This window comes from Rhinolophus sinicus, linkage group LG10, assembly GCF_036562045.2.
Source record: "Rhinolophus sinicus isolate RSC01 linkage group LG10, ASM3656204v1, whole genome shotgun sequence".
Classification (NCBI taxonomy): domain Eukaryota; kingdom Metazoa; phylum Chordata; class Mammalia; order Chiroptera; family Rhinolophidae; genus Rhinolophus; species Rhinolophus sinicus.
The window spans coordinates 68246769-68264400 of record NC_133759.1 but is presented as its reverse complement, the minus strand read 5'-3'; the positions used below and the strand labels follow the sequence as shown (position 1 = coordinate 68264400).

Below are 17632 nucleotides of genomic sequence, written 5' to 3'. Positions count from 1 at the left end.
CTTAGGGAGTTTAGCCAACCCCGGATCCACCCCATTCCTTCTCTCACCCTCCCCACTCCACCCTCACTGTGGCAGCTGTGTCCAGCGCCCTTGTGACCCTCATGGGTCTCACCCTGCTGGCAGTCCAGCCCCCAGTCCTGGTCCAATCTTGGCCATGCCAGGCCGTGAAGAGTAGCAGGGTCCCCAAGTGGGGTGAGCCCTGGGGTTGTGTGCACCCACCAGGAGGATGGGAACCCCTGGCCTAGCTCCATGTCCTTGCCTGGGGAGCCTTTGCCATGGTGCACACCTGTGCCCAGTTTGGTGCTGTGGGCCCCCTACCTGCTCCTTAGGGGCCGTCCCTGCGACCTAGAGCCCTTCTGGACACCCTTGCTCCGAGGCCAAGCCAAGGTCCAGGTGTACTTCCCCAGAGGCATCCAGCCCCATGGGACCCTCTGCCCTGCCCAGCCTGAGATAACAGTCACAAGTTGAGAATCAGGGCTGAGGCTCTAAAGACAATCATTTTTAGTTTTTATTTCTTTAAAAATCAGAAGCAAAATTGAATATATTTCATAAGTGAATCCAACTTGGTATTTGTCTTTACTCCGATGCAGCTGTAAGATGTACATTTTCATTCTGTGAATGGGGTGGTGAATGGCTAAAGCACACCTCCTGGCAGAAGAGCTGGGCGGGGGGCGGGGAGAGGGGGGCACCTGGAACTCCACCCAACCTGGGAGCAGCAGAGTGGACTCAGCAGGCAATTAGGGAGGCATGGGACCAGGGCAGGAGGTCCCTGGGTAATGAGGGTGTCTTCAGGTACAATTCCTGCCCCCCACCCTCCAACTTACAAACACCCCGTCTGGCTGCGCCTCTCTCTGCACTTGCCCACCTGCAGATGAGTCCCTCCACCCTCCTGTACAACAGGAAGTCATCCTCCCAGTGGGGTCTCGGGTGGTCTTGCTGGAACCCAAGGCACTTGCCACATTTTCACTAATCACTTTCTATCGGAGGACATGACAACCTTCACTTCAATATGAGACATTTTTCACTTAAAATAAGTTTATTTAAATACAAAAGCAAAAGCAGTACATGGTCACAGTTGAAGACTCTTGGGACCTAAGGAAACGACCTGGGCAGCTGTGTCCTTCCCTGGTGGGCCTGTGGCCATCTGAGGTTGAGGCCTCACCCAGACACCTTGCCCGCTTGCAGGGCCCCCACAAGTCTGCCCTCCAGCTTCCTGGACCTGGCAGGGCACATGCTGAGGCTTCCCTGAGGGCAGCACTTTGCTGGGGTGGGCTGAGCCTGTCACTGTCATGCCCTCACCGCCTCTTAGAGCAGGGCGAGGCCGAGTCGGAGTCGTGCCTACGATGGCGGGCCCTGGGGAGAGCAGGGGATGCCCAGTGTGAGGGGCCACCCACTCACTGCCTGGCCCAATTTCCCAGGGCCTCCAGGCAGAGCTGCTGCACCTACCGGGCATGAGCCGGGGACAGTGAGGAGGCTGCCCCCATCCTGCGCTCCCTTTCTCTCTTCTCTTTCTTATGCTTCTTCTTCTTCTTCTTCTTCTTTTTTCTGCTCTTCTTGTGGCTCTCAGAGCTGCAAGGGGGATACAGAGTGCCAGGATCCGCTGGCCTATAGGGGTCTCACAGGGTGTGGGGCCTACAGGCTTGTGCAGGCCACCACAGTAACCACTGACCCATCCTCAGTATCACATGGCCAGCAGCTGGCATGGTAGGGGACACAGGGACCTTTTCATGGCCCCTTTTAACACCCTCCCCACCAGGTGGTGTGCTCTCCTGAACCCCATACCCCTCACTCGGTCTCCAGAGCCCCTCCACCCTGTAGCTCACACCATGGTGCTGCCTGACCTCAATGGACACAAGGCCTGGCACCACCCTGGGGTCACAACCTCGAGAGGCTCCCCAGAAGGAAAAGGGATCTGGAAACAAAAACATCACTGACTCGAATGGTAGCCAGCTGTGCAGAGAACCCCGAGTCCTGTGGCACTCAGCCAGCCAGCCCTTACCCCAGCTCTGCCTTCGCCTTCTCCTCCAGCCGGGGCTTCTTCCGGGACGGTGAGGCCCCTTGGCGACTGCTCTCCACGCGGTGGTGCTGCCGAGGGAGCCACTCTTGGAGGCGTGCAAGATTCCCCAGGGAGAACCAGACCCGGTGTCCTAGGCCAAGAAGCTGGGAGGGCCCCCAAGGGGAGACGAGAGACAGCCCATACCCTGGCCCTCAACAGGAAGAGGTACACAGACCCGGCCACGACATCCCATTTAGAAGTGATTACCGTGAACACGGAGAGCCCCAGCTTAGCCGCCTCCTTGTCTTCTCGGGACAGCACCACTCGGCCTGCGGAGCCGCTGCGGGGACACGGGTGAGACCCTCCCCCGTAAGACATCCCCCAAGGCCTCCCTAGCGGGTACCAGCTTCCACCTAGGCAGCTGACAGGTCCGAGCCCCTAAGAGCGGCACCCTGGCGCTTTCTGAGCCCCCGCCCTTCAGGAGGACCCCCGGTGCACACCTCGAGCTCCCCAGGCCCAGGAGCCGGTCTACTCCCTTCTCTTCGGGGTCACCACCTTCCCGCTTGCAGACCTCCACAAAGTCCTGTGGGAGGGAGGGCGGCACGGGTCAGTCCGGTCCCAGACCGTCCCACCCCGCCCTGTCAGGGCTGCTTCTCACCTCCTTGCTCAGGCCGGTGGGCTGCTTCCTCACGTTCTTGTAGCCTCTGTAGGGCCGCGCGCGAGCGTCAGGGGCGGCGGGCCTCGCCTCGGCCCGCCGCCGCGTCCCCGCCCCTCGGAGGTCCCCTGCCCCCGGTGCACTCACAACGCCGCCATGAGCGCCTCCTGCTCCGCCTGCCTCACGGCCGCTAGCTCCTCCTCCCGGCTCAGTCCCGCGCCGTCCGCCCGGCCCTTGGCGTACCAGGTGAGGTCGCGGCCCTTCTGCCAGCGGCCCACCGGGGCCATCAGCGAGTTGCCTGCGGGGACGAAGGCCAGTCCTTGGCGCGAGGGTGGGCGCGCCCTCGAATCCCCGAGACCGCAGCTCTGCGCCCCACAACCCCCGCGTCCAGCACCCCCAACACCCGCGCTCACCCAAGTAGTTCTCCCTCTGTTTGTCGGTCTTCACGTCCTCCCAGCTGAACTGGTCCTGTCCCCCGCGCACGCCGCCCCGGCTGGAGCCGAACATGGTGCACGGTGACCCTCCGCCCCCGGACCTTCGGCTCCCGGGGCCTCCCCTTCCACCGCGGCGACTGCTCCCGCGCCTACGTCGCTTGCTGTAACGTCATGCCCGCGTCAGCCGCGTCGCCATTCGCGCCTGCGCACTGTCCCCGCCCTCGCCCGCGCGTGCGCAGCGCTCCGGACCACGTGGGCAAAGCACGGAAGCTGAGCCCGAGACCGGCTGGCACGACCGCCGTTATTAGAAGTCACGTTGTGTGGTGACGCCAGGATCCAGGGTCGGTGCCCAAAAGTCAGTCTCTGGTGTGCGCCGTGTGCCGGGTCCAGCAGACGGACAACCCCGGAGAACAGCTGGAGAGACAAGTCTCCAGCTGCACCCAGGTTTCTGCCATCACGTCCGCAGCAGTGGGAGCCAAGGGGTGGACATGGTGCGGGGACCCTGCTGATTCACAGGGGCGTGGATGCACATGGCACCGCACTTGGTCTGCAGCAACGCCGGGGAGAAAGTGCGCCCAAGTCCTGGCAGAGGCTCGCACGAACACCTGCTGCTAACTGCTGATGGCTCAGCGGGCTGGTCGTCGTACCAATGCGTCTCGCCTGTCACCATCACTGGTCACAGATCAGACTTGGAGACAGCGGTCTAATGGTCTAATTACCATCCCCTGCTCTACACTGTCCTTTGTACGGGTTCTTTTACAGGACGCTGCTCTGGAGTGTGTCCCACTCACGAGGCCTCCAGATACCCAGTGGAGGACAATGAAGAGTCCCTAACTGCTCTCCTGACCCGCCTCCGCTGACACTCTCACTTGCTTTTGAGGTTTTGGGGCTCCCAGTGACAAAGTAACGGTTTGAGCCCCAACCCTGTCCTGCATTACCACTAAGTCAAGTTTTGGTCTCGGTTTCCCCACATGGGAGCTCCAGACCTGTCCCTGCACCTAGTCGGGGGCTTCCAGCATGGGACAGCAGGTCCAAAGCCACAGGCGTGCCCTCTGCAGCGTCCCAGCTTTGCTGCGGTGGGACACGTGGAGCACTGCAGGGCAGCTGCGGTGGGTGAGAGCTGTAGCAGAGGCAGTACTGCCATATCTGACAAGGATGAGATGCTGGTAGAGGGGCTTGAGAGGCACTGGGAGCAGTAGGGTCAGCTCTAAGCCCTCTACCCCATCTCACCCCACCCCATTGCCACCTGGGGAAGGCCCAACCCAGGTCTGGATACGGGGGGGGGTCATCAGTGTCCACTGCAAAGTAACTTCCCAAGGTGGGGAAATGACAGGACGCAGGATGCATCAGAGAGGCAGCAGGGAGGTCCCACCCCCAACAAAGGAGTGCAGATGGGACTCTGCTTGACCACTCAGGCTCTCCAGAGCTCTCCAACCAGGCCTTGGGCCTCCGGATCCATCTCTGCACTGCCAGCTCTGGTAAGAACCCCCAGCCTCTGTATCTAGTCTGCTTCTTCATTCCCCGTGGACGTCTGATCTGCCTGCCTGCATTCAACAATTCCGTTACACCCAAAACTAATACACTAAATATCAACTAACTGTAAAAAAATAAAACAAAAAACCCCAACATTCCCATTAGGTGGGTTTAGCCAGAACCCCCACTGGGGTTGGTCTTCTTAGTAACTTCCCATCAGCAACCCCATCCTGCGCCTGGCACAAATTTCCACTTGTCAGAGTATTACTCAGCCTCTTCCCCACCCCCACACCCACTGTGCCCATAGCCATGGCCGTACTCTGGTAAGGCCTGCCTTGCCACCTTCAACGAATGTCATGAATAACTTGGCCCTGAACAGCAAGTACAAACACTGCTGTTGGGCATCTCCCAAGGTACTTGGTGAGCAGGGAGTTGGGGCAGCAGCTGGAAGGATATGGGTTCCAGGAAGGTCACCCACGTGGGAATGCTCCTGAGCAGGCCAGGAGGCCGGCAGAGCCTGCAGGGCAGACGTCCCCAGGAGTTGCACACAGCCAGCTGGCATGCTCAGTGGCACAGCGGGAGAACTGCAGCTAGGATTGGGTGCTCAGCCCAGCATCCTTCCCTGTGAGCCGCCATCAGAAGCGGGGGTACTTCCCACAGGCTGCTGCCTCCTAACATGCCTGGAATGCTTTCCCCACCGTATAAATGGCAGCACTCTATCGTGGGCCCTCAAGGTTTAAAGAGCCTAACAGCCAGGATCCCACACTCAACCCCTCAGGATAGGATGAGGTGCAGGCCTGGGCTGGGTCACCTGCACATGGAAAGGTTAGGAATTGACCCCTTAGTTCTTGCAGGAAGCCTGGCCAGCATGAAACCTACCCCTGAGGCAGACAGCTGCAGCCCACTGTGGAAAGAAAGTCTGGCTGGTAGGTAAGACCTGAGAGCAGTTAGTAACAGGGCTGGCCGTACCCCTTGGCCCCTCCAATGAGCCAAGCACCTTCCCATTGTGAGCCGACAGGACTGAGGAGCCCAAGTGAGGGGCAGGGCAGGCAAGGTACAGGATAGGCACAGATGTCCTTGGATCCTACCCACTCCCCAGTTACTGTACTCGCTGAGGGGGATCCATGATCCATGACCCAGAGGGTTGGCTGGGCAGTAGCGGGCGCTTTCTACAGTGGGCGGAGCACCCAGGACATCAGTTACGTCCACAGCTCATATGCCCTTTGAGGACTGTCCTAAAACCACAACTTGACCCAATTCTAAGCCCGCCAGGTGGCTCAGAAGCAGAGAACCCTGCCTCCAGCTAGTGCATGAGAAGAAAAGACTAGGTGGTTTTAAAATCCTGACATTCCATTTAAAGACAAACACCCCTCCCCTTCGGCAGCATCACAGGCCAGGGCAGCTTGGGGACAGGGTCACTTCTTGGTCCAAAACTGCTTGTACTGCTCCAGGTCAAAGTTGTCACTTAGCTCTGGCTCCTCCTCCTTTTCTCGGAGCTGGGCCTCACGTTTGCGGAGCCGCACCCGCCTCTCTTCTGGGGAGAGGGCGTCCAAGTCCACTGGCATCTGTGGAGGGAAGGCATATACTCAGCGGAAGGGACCAGAATGGTCTCTGGACCTCCCCTTCTCTCCCTTCAAAGCTACGCTTTAAAAAAATTTCTTCTGCTTGTTTACTCAGGACGTTTTTTCTGCATACAGTCTGTTGCTGCTGTCTGAACTTGGTGTGTGGAATGAGCTGTGTGTCACCCTCCTCCCTCTCCATAACAATCCTGCTTTGTCACTTGCCAGCCCTCCTCTCTCCCTTCTAGCCACAGCGATTCTGAGCCCACTGGGACCTGCAACCCAGGGAGAGAAGCTTACCGCCAGTATCCGTCTGGGCTCCCGGTAGCGGATGTTGATGGTGGAGCCGTCCTGCTTGACCAGAAGCATGGGGTAGAGGCGAGCATAGGCCTGTCTGTGCACACGTGTGAGTGAGGCTCTGCTGCTGTCAGCCCACCAGGCGGATGTGTGTAGGCAGCGGCACACAGGGACGGCCCCTGTCACCACACACTGCGGCAGCAGGCTGCAGACACATACATTGGTCAGCGGAAGGTCAGCTGGACCATAGCGCCCACGTAGCCCAGGCCAGCCAGCTCATATTGGAGCATGCAGTGACCCCCAAGATGTGGAATGTGGTAAGAGCAGCTCCTACCCGATGTCTGGGAAGAGGCTGCAGGAGCTGAGCACACAAGGTTCCCAGACAGCTGTGGACAGAGGGCTCAGGCCACCAGTCTCTGGATGTGTGGAGCCCTGGACATGAGCATGGAGCAGGAAGCTGCCTTCCAGGGAAGGCAGACCTGGTGCTGTGGACTGAACATTTGTGCCCCCAAATTCACGTGTTGAAGCGCTAACCTCCAATAAGATGTCATCAAGAGCAGGGCCTTTGGGAACTTATTAGGATTAGATGAGGTCATAAGAGTGGGGCCCCCCCAGTGGGACGGGTGCCCTTATAAAAGACAGGAACTCGCTTGCTCTCTCTGCCCTGTAAGGACACAGGGAGAAGGCGGCTGTCTGTGAACCAGGAAGAGATAGCTCCAGAACTAGGGGAAATAAGCTGCCTGCTCTTTGATGTTGTTGGGGCAGCCTGAGCACACCCCTGGAAGCCACTCAGATTCTGAACATGGTAGACACTGAGACCCACATATGGCAGAGTACATGCTCTGACATGACAGGAAAGGGAAAGGCCCCACCCTCCACCTGTCTCTCACGCACCTGGGGCCTTGCCCTGTGACCCCCAAAGTCCCCTCCACTCTAGCTTTCAAGCAAACTTGGATTCAGACCCACCCCCTGTACTTCCCAGCTAACACTGGGGGCGGAGGGCCCATCTCTTCTGCTGGACTCTAATGGCCAGAGGGCAAGAACTGCATCTTATTTACTGTTAAGTTCCAGACCCGGAGCTGAGCACTCAATAAATTTTGGCCAAATGAATTCAGTCCCTGCCTTGAGAAGTGCAAGACAGGAGAAAGGAGATGGTGGTGTCCTCCCACTATAACAGTGGTTCCCACTTGAACCTTTCCCAGGATGAGGGCCCTCCAGGGAAGACTGCCGACAGAGTCCCTTCCCCTCCACACTGACTCAGGCTTCAAGTGCTGCATCCCTCTTCCCATATTCCACAGAAACAACATGAAACCTGCCCCTCGTTTCCTCCTCTGGCAACACTGACCACACCATGCTTCCCATTTGGGGGAGGCCAGAGGACAAGGGCACTGGGCAGATGGGGAAGCAGTTCTGGTGGGAACAGCAGGAAGGCCATGGCCCCTACAGGGACTCAGAGCCGGGCTAGGCTGCAGGTTCTGAATAGGAAGGTGTATGTCTGGTGCTGGGAAGTCAAAAGTCGCTTCCATTCTTCCCTTGACACCTTGTCAAGTCATCCACACGTGAACTTGCGCATATTATCCAAATAAACAACACACTGGCTCAGGAAGCTTCCTTCAATCAGCAGGGCCTGAAGTCCGAGTGGGCATTCCTTTGGGTGGCCCCCTGCTAGCAATCACAAGGGGTCTGGAAGTTTGTGCTTACCCAAGCAGGCTGCTTAGGGATGCCATTCCTCCTGAGGGCCCCTGAGGTATGTGGAGGCCCAAGGTCAGTTACAGGCCCCGCGTGTAACCTGCTGGGCAAGGAAATCTTTTTAACAGGCAGGCTTTTCTACCTAATTGATCCTCCTCAAATCCCAGCCCGGAAGAAAGCCACAGACCCAATCACATCCCCAAACAAGTATGTTCTCTCCGTGCCACTGCCAATCTCGCAGTAAGCTATCAAGCTCTCTGCCCTGAGCTGCGGAAGGTTTGTGAACAGCAGACGCTCAGGTTCTACTCTCAAAGATCCTGACTGGCTAAGTCTGGGCAGGGCCTGGACTCATTCTCGTGGGTTACAGTCAGGAAATTGTTCTGAGGATGGAGTGCAACGTATATGGAGGTTGGCTCACACCTTGTTTTCCAAGGTCATGTAATTCTCACAAGACCCAGAGAGGTAAGGATTACAAAAAGGGAGCCGTGGCTTAGGGCCACTCTTACTAAGCCCTGAAACCCAGGGAAGCATCTGTTTTGAGGTTTCCGCGATAAGCGGGGAGTTTCAAAACCAAATGCCTGCTCGGCGTTCAGACCTCAGGAAACGGGCCCTCCCGGCCGAGACGCGCGGGTTTGCCTCGCTGTCTCCTGTCGGAGCAGGGCATCTGCAGGCCTCCCTTTCCCTTAGGAGGTGAACCGGTAGGAGAGAGAAATGCTCCAAGCTTCCCAAGCGGATACCGGCGGGGCCCGGACCCTCCCTCGGGGAATTCCTCCCCACCCACACGACGTGGCACCAACCTGCCACCCTCACTGAGCTCCGGTGCAGCCTCGAGGGCCAGCGGCTCAGCCGCCACTGGCCAGGCGGGAGTGGGAATGACCGAGGCCGAGCACCGGGTCACTGCGGACTCAACGCCCGCCTTCCCGCGGTGCGGCCGCACGTCATCCGCGAGCGCTGCCACGCGCGGCGCTGACGAACAGCCCAGAAAGGCGGGTCTGGCACGGCGCTTTGACGTCCTTGTCCGCGGGCGTAGGCGGGCCGGCGCAGCGTTGACGTAGCCTCTCGGGTGGAAGCGGGCTGGCGCGGTGCTGTGACGTACGTCCCCAAGGGCGGTGGCCGTACCTCATGCTGCGGCGCCCGCTGGCTGGGCTGGCGGCGGCCGCCCTGGGCCGCGCCCCCTCGGACGGTGAGTGGCGTCTCCTCCCGCTAGGGGCGTAGCGCCCGGGTGCGCGCAGGTTCCGGAAGCTGGGCTGGGCGCCGCCGTGGTCCCACGCGTTCGGCTCTCTCGCTGCACCTGGGACGCCGCAGCAAGCGTGCGTCAGGGGTCCTCCTGGGGTAGCCACCGGAACTGTCCCCGCGGTCCTCAGTCGTTCCCAGGGCTGGCTCGTCGCAGAGTCCCAGCGAGAAAGGCGGGGCACATAAGGACAGGATAGCACGGTTTTTCATGCAGGTGAATTGACTTCATTTAAAGGGTCGCCCTTCGTTTTGAAGTTGTGTCCTATGTGTTAAAGTTGCGTTTGGTAGCTATTTTTCTTAGGCACATTGAAGCTGGTTCCCCTGTGTCAGTTCTCAAAACGTAGGACGAAATTCTGGCACGGGAAGCTGCAGACAGCTTGTAAAACCCATGCAGCCTGAGGGCTTCGTGCTGGATGCCATTGTGGACCCTGAAGGATGCGGAGGGGCAGAGAGGGGAAGCAGCTTGCCACTCCTCCCCCAGGTGGGCAACACAGCAGAGCCGAAAACCTTGGGAGATCAGGGTTCCGAAGGCCATTATGTGGCCCACAGAGGGGCCGTGTACGGCAGAGTCCCCACACCCCACCAAGGGAAAACCTTTTGGTTATCCCGCTGGCGTGTCGGCTTCCGTCCCCACCGCAGATGGCACACGCAAGGGGGTCCTAGGCTGGTGGAGCAGACTGCTCTGAGGCCCTCAGGACTGCCCTAGGGCCCCGTGCTGCTGGGCAGTGCAGATGCAGATATTCTGCCCAGGAGCAGGGGCTGGCCTTCCTGACTTGCGGGTGTGGCAATTTGATGTTGTTTCCCTCAGGCCCAGTGACCTCAAGTCTAGGTTGCTGGAGCTGCCCATCCGCTGTTCTGACATTCTTCTAGGAGCAGAGAGGGAGTGAGCCTTGTTCATCCAGGTGCTGGTTTGGGAAAGAGTAGTGAGGCATGTCACCTCACCTGTTATCACTGTTGTCTTTCAGTGGGAGAGAGGGAAGGTGTAAGCTGAGGTGACACCTCAACTTGTGGGGAAGGTAAACCCACAGGGACAGGAAGAGGAGGGCCAAGACTTGCCCCTCGTGGTCAACCTGGTGTGAGTTCCCTAGGCAGCATGCCTCCCAAATGTGGCCTTTTCTGGAATTTTCTGTCACTCTTAGACCTTCCAGACCATGACTTGTTGTGAGGGACCCAGGAAAACCTTCCCCTTCACCACCCGGAGGGATCTCGGTCGGGTGGGCTTTCCTGTCTTACCACTGACAAGCTAAGTTTTCTGCCAGCTGAGTCCCTACTCTACCTTTGCTCATATGAACACCTGTGACAGGTGCAGTGTGCCTGGGGTTGGTTGAGTGTGATTCTGGGTTCACATAGACCCGACCCTTGATCTTTGGGTAGGACAGGTGATGTCAGCAGTTTCCTTGAGTAGCAGATTGCCAGAGTTCTAATGGTGCTCTCAGTACCTTTCTCTTCAGCCACACCTATACTCTCCTTTTTTGTACACCTAAACTGTAAACTTCCATCTTGTGCGGCATATTCAGCATAGCACAAAAAACACATTCAATCAATTGGAGGAGGAGCAGAAATGAAGGAGGTATTGTAATGTGGTTGGGGGCAGAGTGACTCCTGCCTGTGAGGAGGAAAGGTCAGTAACAAGGGTGAACAGCTGGGAGCACTGGTTTACTGGTTTGGGGGCAGGCGCTTCTGTTGTCGGCTCCAAATCACCACTGACCCTGCGTGTCCTGGAGACCTCGGTCTCCCCTGGTCCCCTCTGACCCTGCATGTGCAGGTGTATGGGTTTCATTTCACCTCTGTGAGGCCAAAGCTGTGCCCCTAGAGACCTGGGATCGTCCTGCTTCATAGCTTTCTTGCCTGGGACCCTTTCCCTCTGTGCTTCCTCTGCTCTCTGCCTGTGGGGCAGAATTGGGATCTGATATAGGGTCGGCAGGGACCAGGGGAGAGAGAGACCCTGGTGCTTCTTTTTTATGGAAAGAGACCCAGATGTGGCATGCAGCACAGAGACAGGCCCGAGTCCTGCACTGTGTGGCTCTTTCCCATTCTTTTGAGGGCCCAGCTTCCTCTCAGGAGAGGAACGGTCCCGCCCTACTGTGGGGAGAAGTGAGAAGGAAATGGCTGCCATTTTGTAGCTGTCCTAGTTCAAGCCAGGTTCCCAAAGGCTAAGTGCTTTGTCAAGGCTACTTTGGCTAGGACGTGTTCCACACACCATGGGCAAGGCCAGACTGGTTCTCCTGCCTCACATGGGCTGTTTGGGAGGTGGAGTGTGACCTGCCATCCCAAGGCAGATCCCTTTCCAACCTTGTGGCTTACAAGAGGTCTGGTGGGACTTGACCTTTCCTCCCCATGTTCTCCATCATCACACCTAGTCTTGTGTGTCCTGTGGAGGGGCAGGGAGGGAGATGAGGTGGTGACAGTGCCTGGCCCTTGGAACAAGGCGGGCTGCAAGTAGAAACTGGAAAGAGGAGGTTCTACCTCATGCTTCTAGAGGAGTGCCGCCTAGCTGCATGGGGCGCTCTTTGAGCAGGGTTCCAGTGGAGAATGTTCTGGAACTCACAGGCTTGCATCCATGATCCTTATTGAGCATTCCGATTTCTTGCCAGGCAGCTGGAGTTTGGGATTGTGGGACAGTCAAGCAGTAAAGGACACAGAACTCCCCTGGATGGAGGGCTCTGCCTCGCCAAGAGATGACCCCTCGGACTTGCATGTTTCCATGGGCCAGAGTCAGACTCCAAGTGCTTGATCGCTGGGGCCTCAAGGCTTAGAGCGCCACCCCATGGTGTACTGTGCAAAGTGGCTTTAGTGATCACTCTCTCAGTGGTCACTGCACAGAGCCCCATCCCTAGCGGCTCCCCAAGGGCTTCTGCAGGGCCTAGCCGCCCCAGTGTGTGTGGTCCGGCCCTGCTGCTCTGGGAGCCCACCTAGGAGCAGGAGTCCACTCCGTGGGCCCCATGGGGTAAGACTCAGCACACGTCCTTGACCAGGCTGAGCCAGCTGACTCCACTCCCTCGAGACCAGAGTGAGACAGGTGTCCTCCAGCCCACAGTGATGACGAGGGAGGGTAAGAGGGCACTGGGGGGTCTCGAGCTTGGGCTGCATGAAGGTGGGGGCTCAGGAGGACGCCCTGTGAGGAGGGGCTGGGGTGTGGTGATTCAGAGCCAGGCAGGGAGTGAGCTTTGCGGCCACCAGCCGATCCTGACTGGACATACCCGTTGCTCACTGCAGGCAGGTGGTGGGTCAGGAGGTGGGGGCTTCAGGCTGGTGGTGTGGTTCAGTGGGACAGGCTCCCCTGCCCCTGGGTCCTGGCACAGGGTGGAGGGCGCAGGATGGAAACCAGGGTAGGATGTCTGGACAAGCAGGAGCTGTGCCACATGCCCCATGAAGGTGTCAGGCAGTGGGACTTGGTATGTGTTGGTTGGTTCTGACTGAGGATGAGTCTTCCTGTGTAGGTTTGTGGTCTCCAGGTGTTAGAGCTCACAGCAAGGAGGTGTGGCAGGAACTGCTGGGCAAGCATGCTGGAAAAGGAGCAGTGGGTCCTGCTGGCAAGGTTACAGCTGGGAGCCGGGGGTTGCCCATGGGGTGTGGGGTGCAAGGGCAGGGCACTGCCCATTGCAGGCACAGGACAGAGCAGGGCGTCCATGAGGGTCTTCTGTGCAGGCCGGAGTCATGGGCTGCCCTCCCTTCCCTCTGCCCCCAGCTCCCCAGAGGTCACCTCCCAGAGTCTCTGATGGGGGTTGGGGGGTCTTTGGGTCCTCCCCTCCCTGGAGGTGGATGCCCCAAGTGCACCCACTGGGTTGAGGGTTTGCTGCCATGATCAAGGCTTAGGCAGACCTCCTGGTCCGTCACTGTGGCTGTCACCGTGTGTTCACTTGGCGCCTCCCCTACCCTGGAAGAACTCATGTTCCTGTGGTGCTGACACACCAGCAGGGCCAGGAGACCTGGGCCACTGGACAATCACAGCTTCCTGGCCTGAGGGGCAGGGACTTGGTGTATCCAGAGGCTGGGCACTGTGTGGGGCAGACTGCAGCCTCCTTGGCCCCTCTTGGGACCTCGTGGCTCCCAGCGTCTCCTCAGTTCCTCCTGTGTTCCTACCCCCACCCCGTTCCCCAGTCACTCAGCGCCTGGGAAGTCAGAACAGACCCAGGGGAGCAGGCTGGGCTGCCCACGGGACATCCATTCTGGAAAGGACAGGGCTGTGTGAAGGGTGCCACTGAGGGCGAGATGAGACCTCCATGCACTGGGCCTCGGGCGGGACAGGGCTGTCCTCTGCTAGTTGGCAGTGGCCATGGGCTTAGAGCTAGATGCACGCATATGCAGGCCTGTATGTGGCATGTGTGTCTGGGGGCGGGGGGAAGCTGGGACACCAGAGCAGAGCTGGAAGTCCAGTGGGATCATTGCTGGATAGAAACAAGGTGCTCTTGAATAGGGAAACTCACAAGAGGCCAAGGAGCTAAGAGTTAGACACTTGGAGATGACACGCAGAGTGTTGATGGTTCCTCTGGGTCCCTTCTTCCTGTGTGTTTCTCACGTTCTTCTCCAGGGCGCATGTGTGATGGCCCCAGAATAGCAATGCTTTAGCAAGATTACCCGGTTAGCCTTGATTGCAGATTAGGAAAGCAGTGCCTGGCGGGGCCCTGCTGAAGAGCTGCCCTGGACTGGGGGACTGGGCGTCCCCCAAGCCGAGTGGCCCATCCTTCCTGGACCTCATTGCCTGTCTGCTGGCCACTGACTGCTTTGGGGACCTCCACACCTTACCAGGGTCCCCCATCAGCCCTGCAGGGCCAGGCCAGCATAGGGAGCTGCTCCAGCTCCCACATGCCCTCCAGGGGTCTCCCCCTGGGGCAGGGCACACCCACTCCTGGCCTTCCTGCCATCACACTCACGTGACTGGATGGGCAGGCCGCTTCTCCAGGGCCAGGAGCAGCCTTCTCTTCCGCATGAGGGGGAGGGCTGACTGCCCTGGGAGAGGTTTAGTGCCAAGAGGCAGGAGCAGGCTGGGATTCCCAACCCCTCCCAACTTGTCCAGAGCAGCCCAGGCTGAGTGAGACTGCCGCACCCGACTCAGGAGGTGGATCCTGTCCTGGGGCGGGGCTGGGAGTGTCAGGCGGGCACAGAGCTGCCTGGTCCCTTGCCCCGCAAAATCCCCCTCGTGTTCTCCCCTGTGGCAGGTGTCTGAGCTCTGTGCTGTGGGCTGAGAGGGGACTACCACTAGCTTCCTGCTGGCTTTCCAGACAGTATCAGAGAGGAGGGGTGTCAGGAAGCTGTGGTTCCTCAGTGTCGGGCCCTCGCTTCCTGATGGAAGTTCCCAGAACAGGGCTTGGGTTTTGCTGACCTTGACCTTGTTGGCCTCTGGGGCATGGTGCCAGGAGACGCAGGGGTGGGGACCCAGATGTTCCCCTCCCAGGAGCAGAAGTCCAGGCTCCCCAGGTGGGGTCAGAGTGCACAGCTGGGCAGGCCATGTGTTGGTGTTACCGTGTAGCCTGCCCTTCAGGAAGGTGCAGCCAGGGTTCGAGAACCGCTTCCAGCTCTGCCCAATTCCTGGGGCAAGTTGGGGGTGTGTGTGGCTGCAGCTACCCCACTCCCTGGGGTCTGCTGATAAGTCCCCGTCCTCACCCACAGGCATGTCAGGACCAAGGCCTGTCGTCCTGAGCGGACCGTCGGGCACTGGGAAGAGCACCCTGCTCAAGAGACTCCTGCAGGAGCACAGCGGCATCTTTGGGTTCAGCGTGTCCCGTGAGGCTCTAGGGGCTTTGGGGGGCTCTGCTGATCCCCCACACATGGGGATGTCCCCATACTGCTGACCCCTCCAGGAGCCCCACACACACACACACACACGGGATGAGCCCACACTGCTGAATCCCTAGAGCACCCTGTTGCCACACACATGGGCTGAGCTTGGTCCTGCGAGGAGGCGCTGAGGATGGGATGTGTGGGCTCTGGGTATCCTGGGTGGGTCACAGGTGCTTGTTCCTAGACACTACGAGGGACCCGCGGCCTGGCGAGGAGAACGGCAGAGGTGAGCTGGCCCTGCTGCTTGGTGCCCCAGTGCAGGTCTGAGGCCTCAGTCTCCCCACCTGATGGTGGCCCTCCTCCAGGGTGGGTGGGCGGGCCTAACTAGGTAATAGGCATCAAAGCAGTGCTGGCATCAGATGTCCATGTGAGCGGCTGGTGGGGGCCTGATCCCAGCACCAGGCAGCTGTGGGGCACTGCTCCAGGCCTGTGCACTGCTTTTCACATGGCCATGCGAGTGAAGTCATAGCTGTGCACACCATGTAGGGCTCTCTGATGTCATACGCATCTTCTGTAACCTTAGTAGGGCCTTTGTGCCTGCCTGAGACAGAGCATCCAAGTCCACCCAACCTCCCCCACTGAAGCTGGGAGTCTCCAGGTCCCCCCAAGCCAACGGTCTCCAGGCCCCCTTCACTGAGGACGGTGTGAGAAGTAGCATCTGCATATTCATCCCCTCCTTAGACTCCTCCCTGCCTGGTGGCCGCAGCAGCCTTCAGTGTGGATAGGCAGACAGGCCAAAGACAGAAGGTGCTTCTGGCCATATGTGGTTCCACAGGCCCTGGTAGCCTGGCTGTGGGCCGCCTCAACGGCTCCTGCTTCTTGCAGATTACTACTTTGTGACCAGGGAGGTGATGCAGCGGGACATTGCCGCCGGAGACTTCATCGAGCACGCTGAGTTCTCAGGAAACCTGTATGGGACCAGGTGGGCGGAGCTTGGCACCCTCCCTCCCAGCCTCCCAGAGACCTAGAGTGGGCAGCCCCGGCAAGGGCTTCTCTCTACAGGCTGTCAGGGTGAGGACCTGGCCCCTCCAGGCATGGAGAAGGTCAGCTATCAGGGTTCTTCAGGCCTCCCTCTCCTGGCCCTGCCCAGGCCCACCTGGCCAGGGCACTGTGGGAACAGGGCCACCCAGGGGCTGGTGTACAGTGAGGACGCGGGAGATCAGAGGCTTACAGGCTGCACTGCCGGGCCACTCCCAGACCCAGCAGCCCCTGCCTCCTACCTCACACCTACACCTAGAGCAGTGTCATGGCACAGGCAGGCCCAGGCTTGCTGGGCAGCAGCCTGTGTCCGAGTCCCACAGAACCGTGATGCTCCACTCCAGCCCAGGTGCATCTGGGAAGGGCAGTCAGCCCTCATTGTGGCGCTGCAATTCCCCTTAGATGGCTGGTGTGGGAGCCCTGGGCCCTGCCCAGAGCCCAGCAGAGGGCTTAAGATGAAAGGGTTGCTTCCTGAAAATGGGAGCAGATGCCAGGTCAGGGTGGGCCCCTGCAGGCCGCCTCCCCAGCCAGGCCCAGAGCAGGGCGTGGGGGCGGCAGGAGCCCTGGGGACCAGCAGTGGAGGCAGTGGGGTTGCTAGGTGCTGAGCGGCCCCTCCCCCATCCCCAGCAAAGCGGCTGTGCACGCCGTGCAGGCCATGAACCGCATCTGCGTGCTGGACGTGGACCTCCAGGGTGTGCGCAACATCAAGAAGACCGATCTGCGGCCCATCTACATCTTTGTGCAGCCACCCTCGCTTGATATCCTGGTGGGGGCAGGGAGCCCTGGACTGGGTCAGGGGCGGGGTGAGGAGGGGCGGGGCTGCCCAGTAGGCTCTGACCCTCAAGTGCTCCTCTCAGGAGCAGCGCCTGCGACAGAGGAACACAGAGACAGAGGAGAGTCTGGCCAAGCGGCTGGCCGCTGCCCGGGCAGACATGGAAAGCAGTGAGTACCTGACCAGTGTCCTCCACTCACCCCCACAGTGGACTGACTCACCGGCTCGAGGGGGGAGGGCAGGTGCTGTTATTCATGCTCCCCCACCCCTCACTGAGCCTCCACTGGCCCTGCCTCCCCCCCCACCCCCCAGGCAAGGAGCCCGGCCTGTTTGACCTGGTCATCGTCAACGACAGCCTGGACAAGGCCTACTGGGCTCTGAAGGAGGCACTATCCGAGGTGGGCTGGGGGGGCGGGGGCTAGGCCTCTCTCTGTAGGGAAGGGCCTGGGACAGGGGACTTGTGGCCCAGGCCCTGGGCAAGCCCCTCTTCCTCTCTCTCCTGCAGGAAATCAAGAAGGCTCAAGGGACAGGCCACTCTTGAGGAGGCTGCCAACTGTGTTCTCCCTGGACAGGGCCCTGCACCCACCCAGGCAGCCAGGGTGTCCCCAGTAGGTGTTTCTGCCTGTGTCATTCACCCCGTCCCCATGCCCATTTCTGGGTGCCCTGTGCTCAATCCCCCTCTCCACTAGGAGCTGGTCCTGTGTCCTAATAAAGAGCTGCTGGTTAGTGTCCTTGAGCCCGTGGATTGCTGCCCTGGCCCTGCTC

At 59.6% G+C, this 17632-nt stretch overlaps 3 protein-coding genes and 1 long non-coding RNA gene across 10 annotated transcripts; 2 read left to right on the top strand and 2 right to left on the bottom strand.

Moving 5' to 3' along the window:
• Positions 1-1017: 1017 nt before the first annotated feature.
• On the bottom strand, positions 1018-3368 carry LG10H1orf35 (linkage group 10 C1orf35 homolog). Of its 3 annotated transcripts, none has more exons than XM_019729803.2 (8): positions 3065-3368; positions 2799-2949; positions 2655-2700; positions 2497-2579; positions 2264-2336; positions 2000-2085; positions 1447-1569; positions 1018-1353 (listed from the first exon to the last, which is right to left on the bottom strand). In XM_019729803.2, exons 1-8 carry the CDS (start codon positions 3156-3158, stop codon positions 1296-1298), a joined length of 714 nt encoding a protein of 237 aa, XP_019585362.2. In that variant the 5' UTR covers positions 3159-3368; the 3' UTR covers positions 1018-1295. The 3 variants fall into 3 exon arrangements, with proteins under 3 accessions (XP_019585362.2, XP_019585355.2, XP_074168273.1); XM_074312172.1 differs by having other exon boundaries at positions 1144-1353; positions 2000-2160; XM_019729796.2 differs by lacking the exon at positions 2264-2336.
• A 1057-nt stretch (positions 3369-4425) lies between these two features.
• Positions 4426-7524, top strand: LOC141567092 (uncharacterized). Its single transcript, XR_012489489.1, has 2 exons — positions 4426-4563; positions 6366-7524. It is a non-coding gene; the product is annotated as an uncharacterized LOC141567092 (long non-coding RNA).
• Positions 5888-9040, bottom strand: MRPL55 (mitochondrial ribosomal protein L55). Of its 2 annotated transcripts, none has more exons than XM_019729815.2 (4): positions 8901-9040; positions 8116-8206; positions 6418-6619; positions 5888-6123 (listed from the first exon to the last, which is right to left on the bottom strand). In XM_019729815.2, the coding sequence occupies exons 2-4, from the start codon at positions 8139-8141 to the stop codon at positions 5974-5976; spliced, it is 378 nt and encodes a 125-aa protein (XP_019585374.2). In that variant the 5' UTR covers positions 8142-8206; positions 8901-9040; the 3' UTR covers positions 5888-5973. The 2 variants fall into 2 exon arrangements, with proteins under 2 accessions (XP_019585374.2, XP_019585373.2); XM_019729814.2 differs by having other exon boundaries at positions 8116-8203; positions 8901-9039.
• Positions 9041-9128: 88 nt separating this feature from the next.
• GUK1 (guanylate kinase 1) lies at positions 9129-17603 on the top strand. Of its 4 annotated transcripts, none has more exons than XM_019729807.2 (8): positions 9129-9286; positions 14947-15060; positions 15302-15343; positions 15943-16039; positions 16723-16861; positions 16953-17037; positions 17180-17265; positions 17373-17603. In XM_019729807.2, the coding sequence occupies exons 1-8, from the start codon at positions 9226-9228 to the stop codon at positions 17406-17408; spliced, it is 660 nt and encodes a 219-aa protein (XP_019585366.1). In that variant the 5' UTR covers positions 9129-9225; the 3' UTR covers positions 17409-17603. The 4 variants fall into 4 exon arrangements, with proteins under 4 accessions (XP_019585366.1, XP_019585368.1, XP_074168275.1 ...); XM_019729810.2 differs by lacking the exon at positions 9129-9286 and adding an exon at positions 9317-9550; XM_019729809.2 differs by lacking the exon at positions 15302-15343.
• The last annotated feature ends 29 nt before the right edge of the window (positions 17604-17632 follow it).

Coding starts and splice junctions, on each gene's coding strand:
- LG10H1orf35 (XM_019729796.2), bottom strand. CDS start 3,158: ATGTTCGGCTCCAGCCGGGGCGGCGTGCGCGGGGGACAGGACCAGTTC. Junction 2,580..2,654: donor CCACCGGCCTGAGCAAGGAG/GTGAGAAGCAGC, acceptor TCCCTCCCACAG/GACTTTGTGGAGGTCTGCAA. Junction 2,086..2,496: donor CTGGGCCTGGGGAGCTCGAG/GTGTGCACCGGG, acceptor CTCCCTCGGCAG/CACCACCGCGTGGAGAGCAG.
- MRPL55 (XM_019729815.2), bottom strand. CDS start 8,141: ATGGCATCCCTAAGCAGCCTGCTTGG. Junction 6,620..8,115: donor TCCCTAAGCAGCCTGCTTGG/GTAAGCACAAAC, acceptor ATGTGTCTGCAG/CCTGCTGCCGCAGTGTGTGG. Junction 6,124..6,417: donor AGCCCAGACGGATACTGGCG/GTAAGCTTCTCT, acceptor TTCCCTCCACAG/ATGCCAGTGGACTTGGACGC.
- GUK1 (XM_019729807.2), top strand. CDS start 9,226: ATGCTGCGGCGCCCGCTGGCTGGGCTGGCGGCGGCCGCCCTGGGCCGC. Junction 16,040..16,722: donor GGAAACCTGTATGGGACCAG/GTGGGCGGAGCT, acceptor CCCCATCCCCAG/CAAAGCGGCTGTGCACGCCG. Junction 17,266..17,372: donor TGAAGGAGGCACTATCCGAG/GTGGGCTGGGGG, acceptor TCTCTCCTGCAG/GAAATCAAGAAGGCTCAAGG.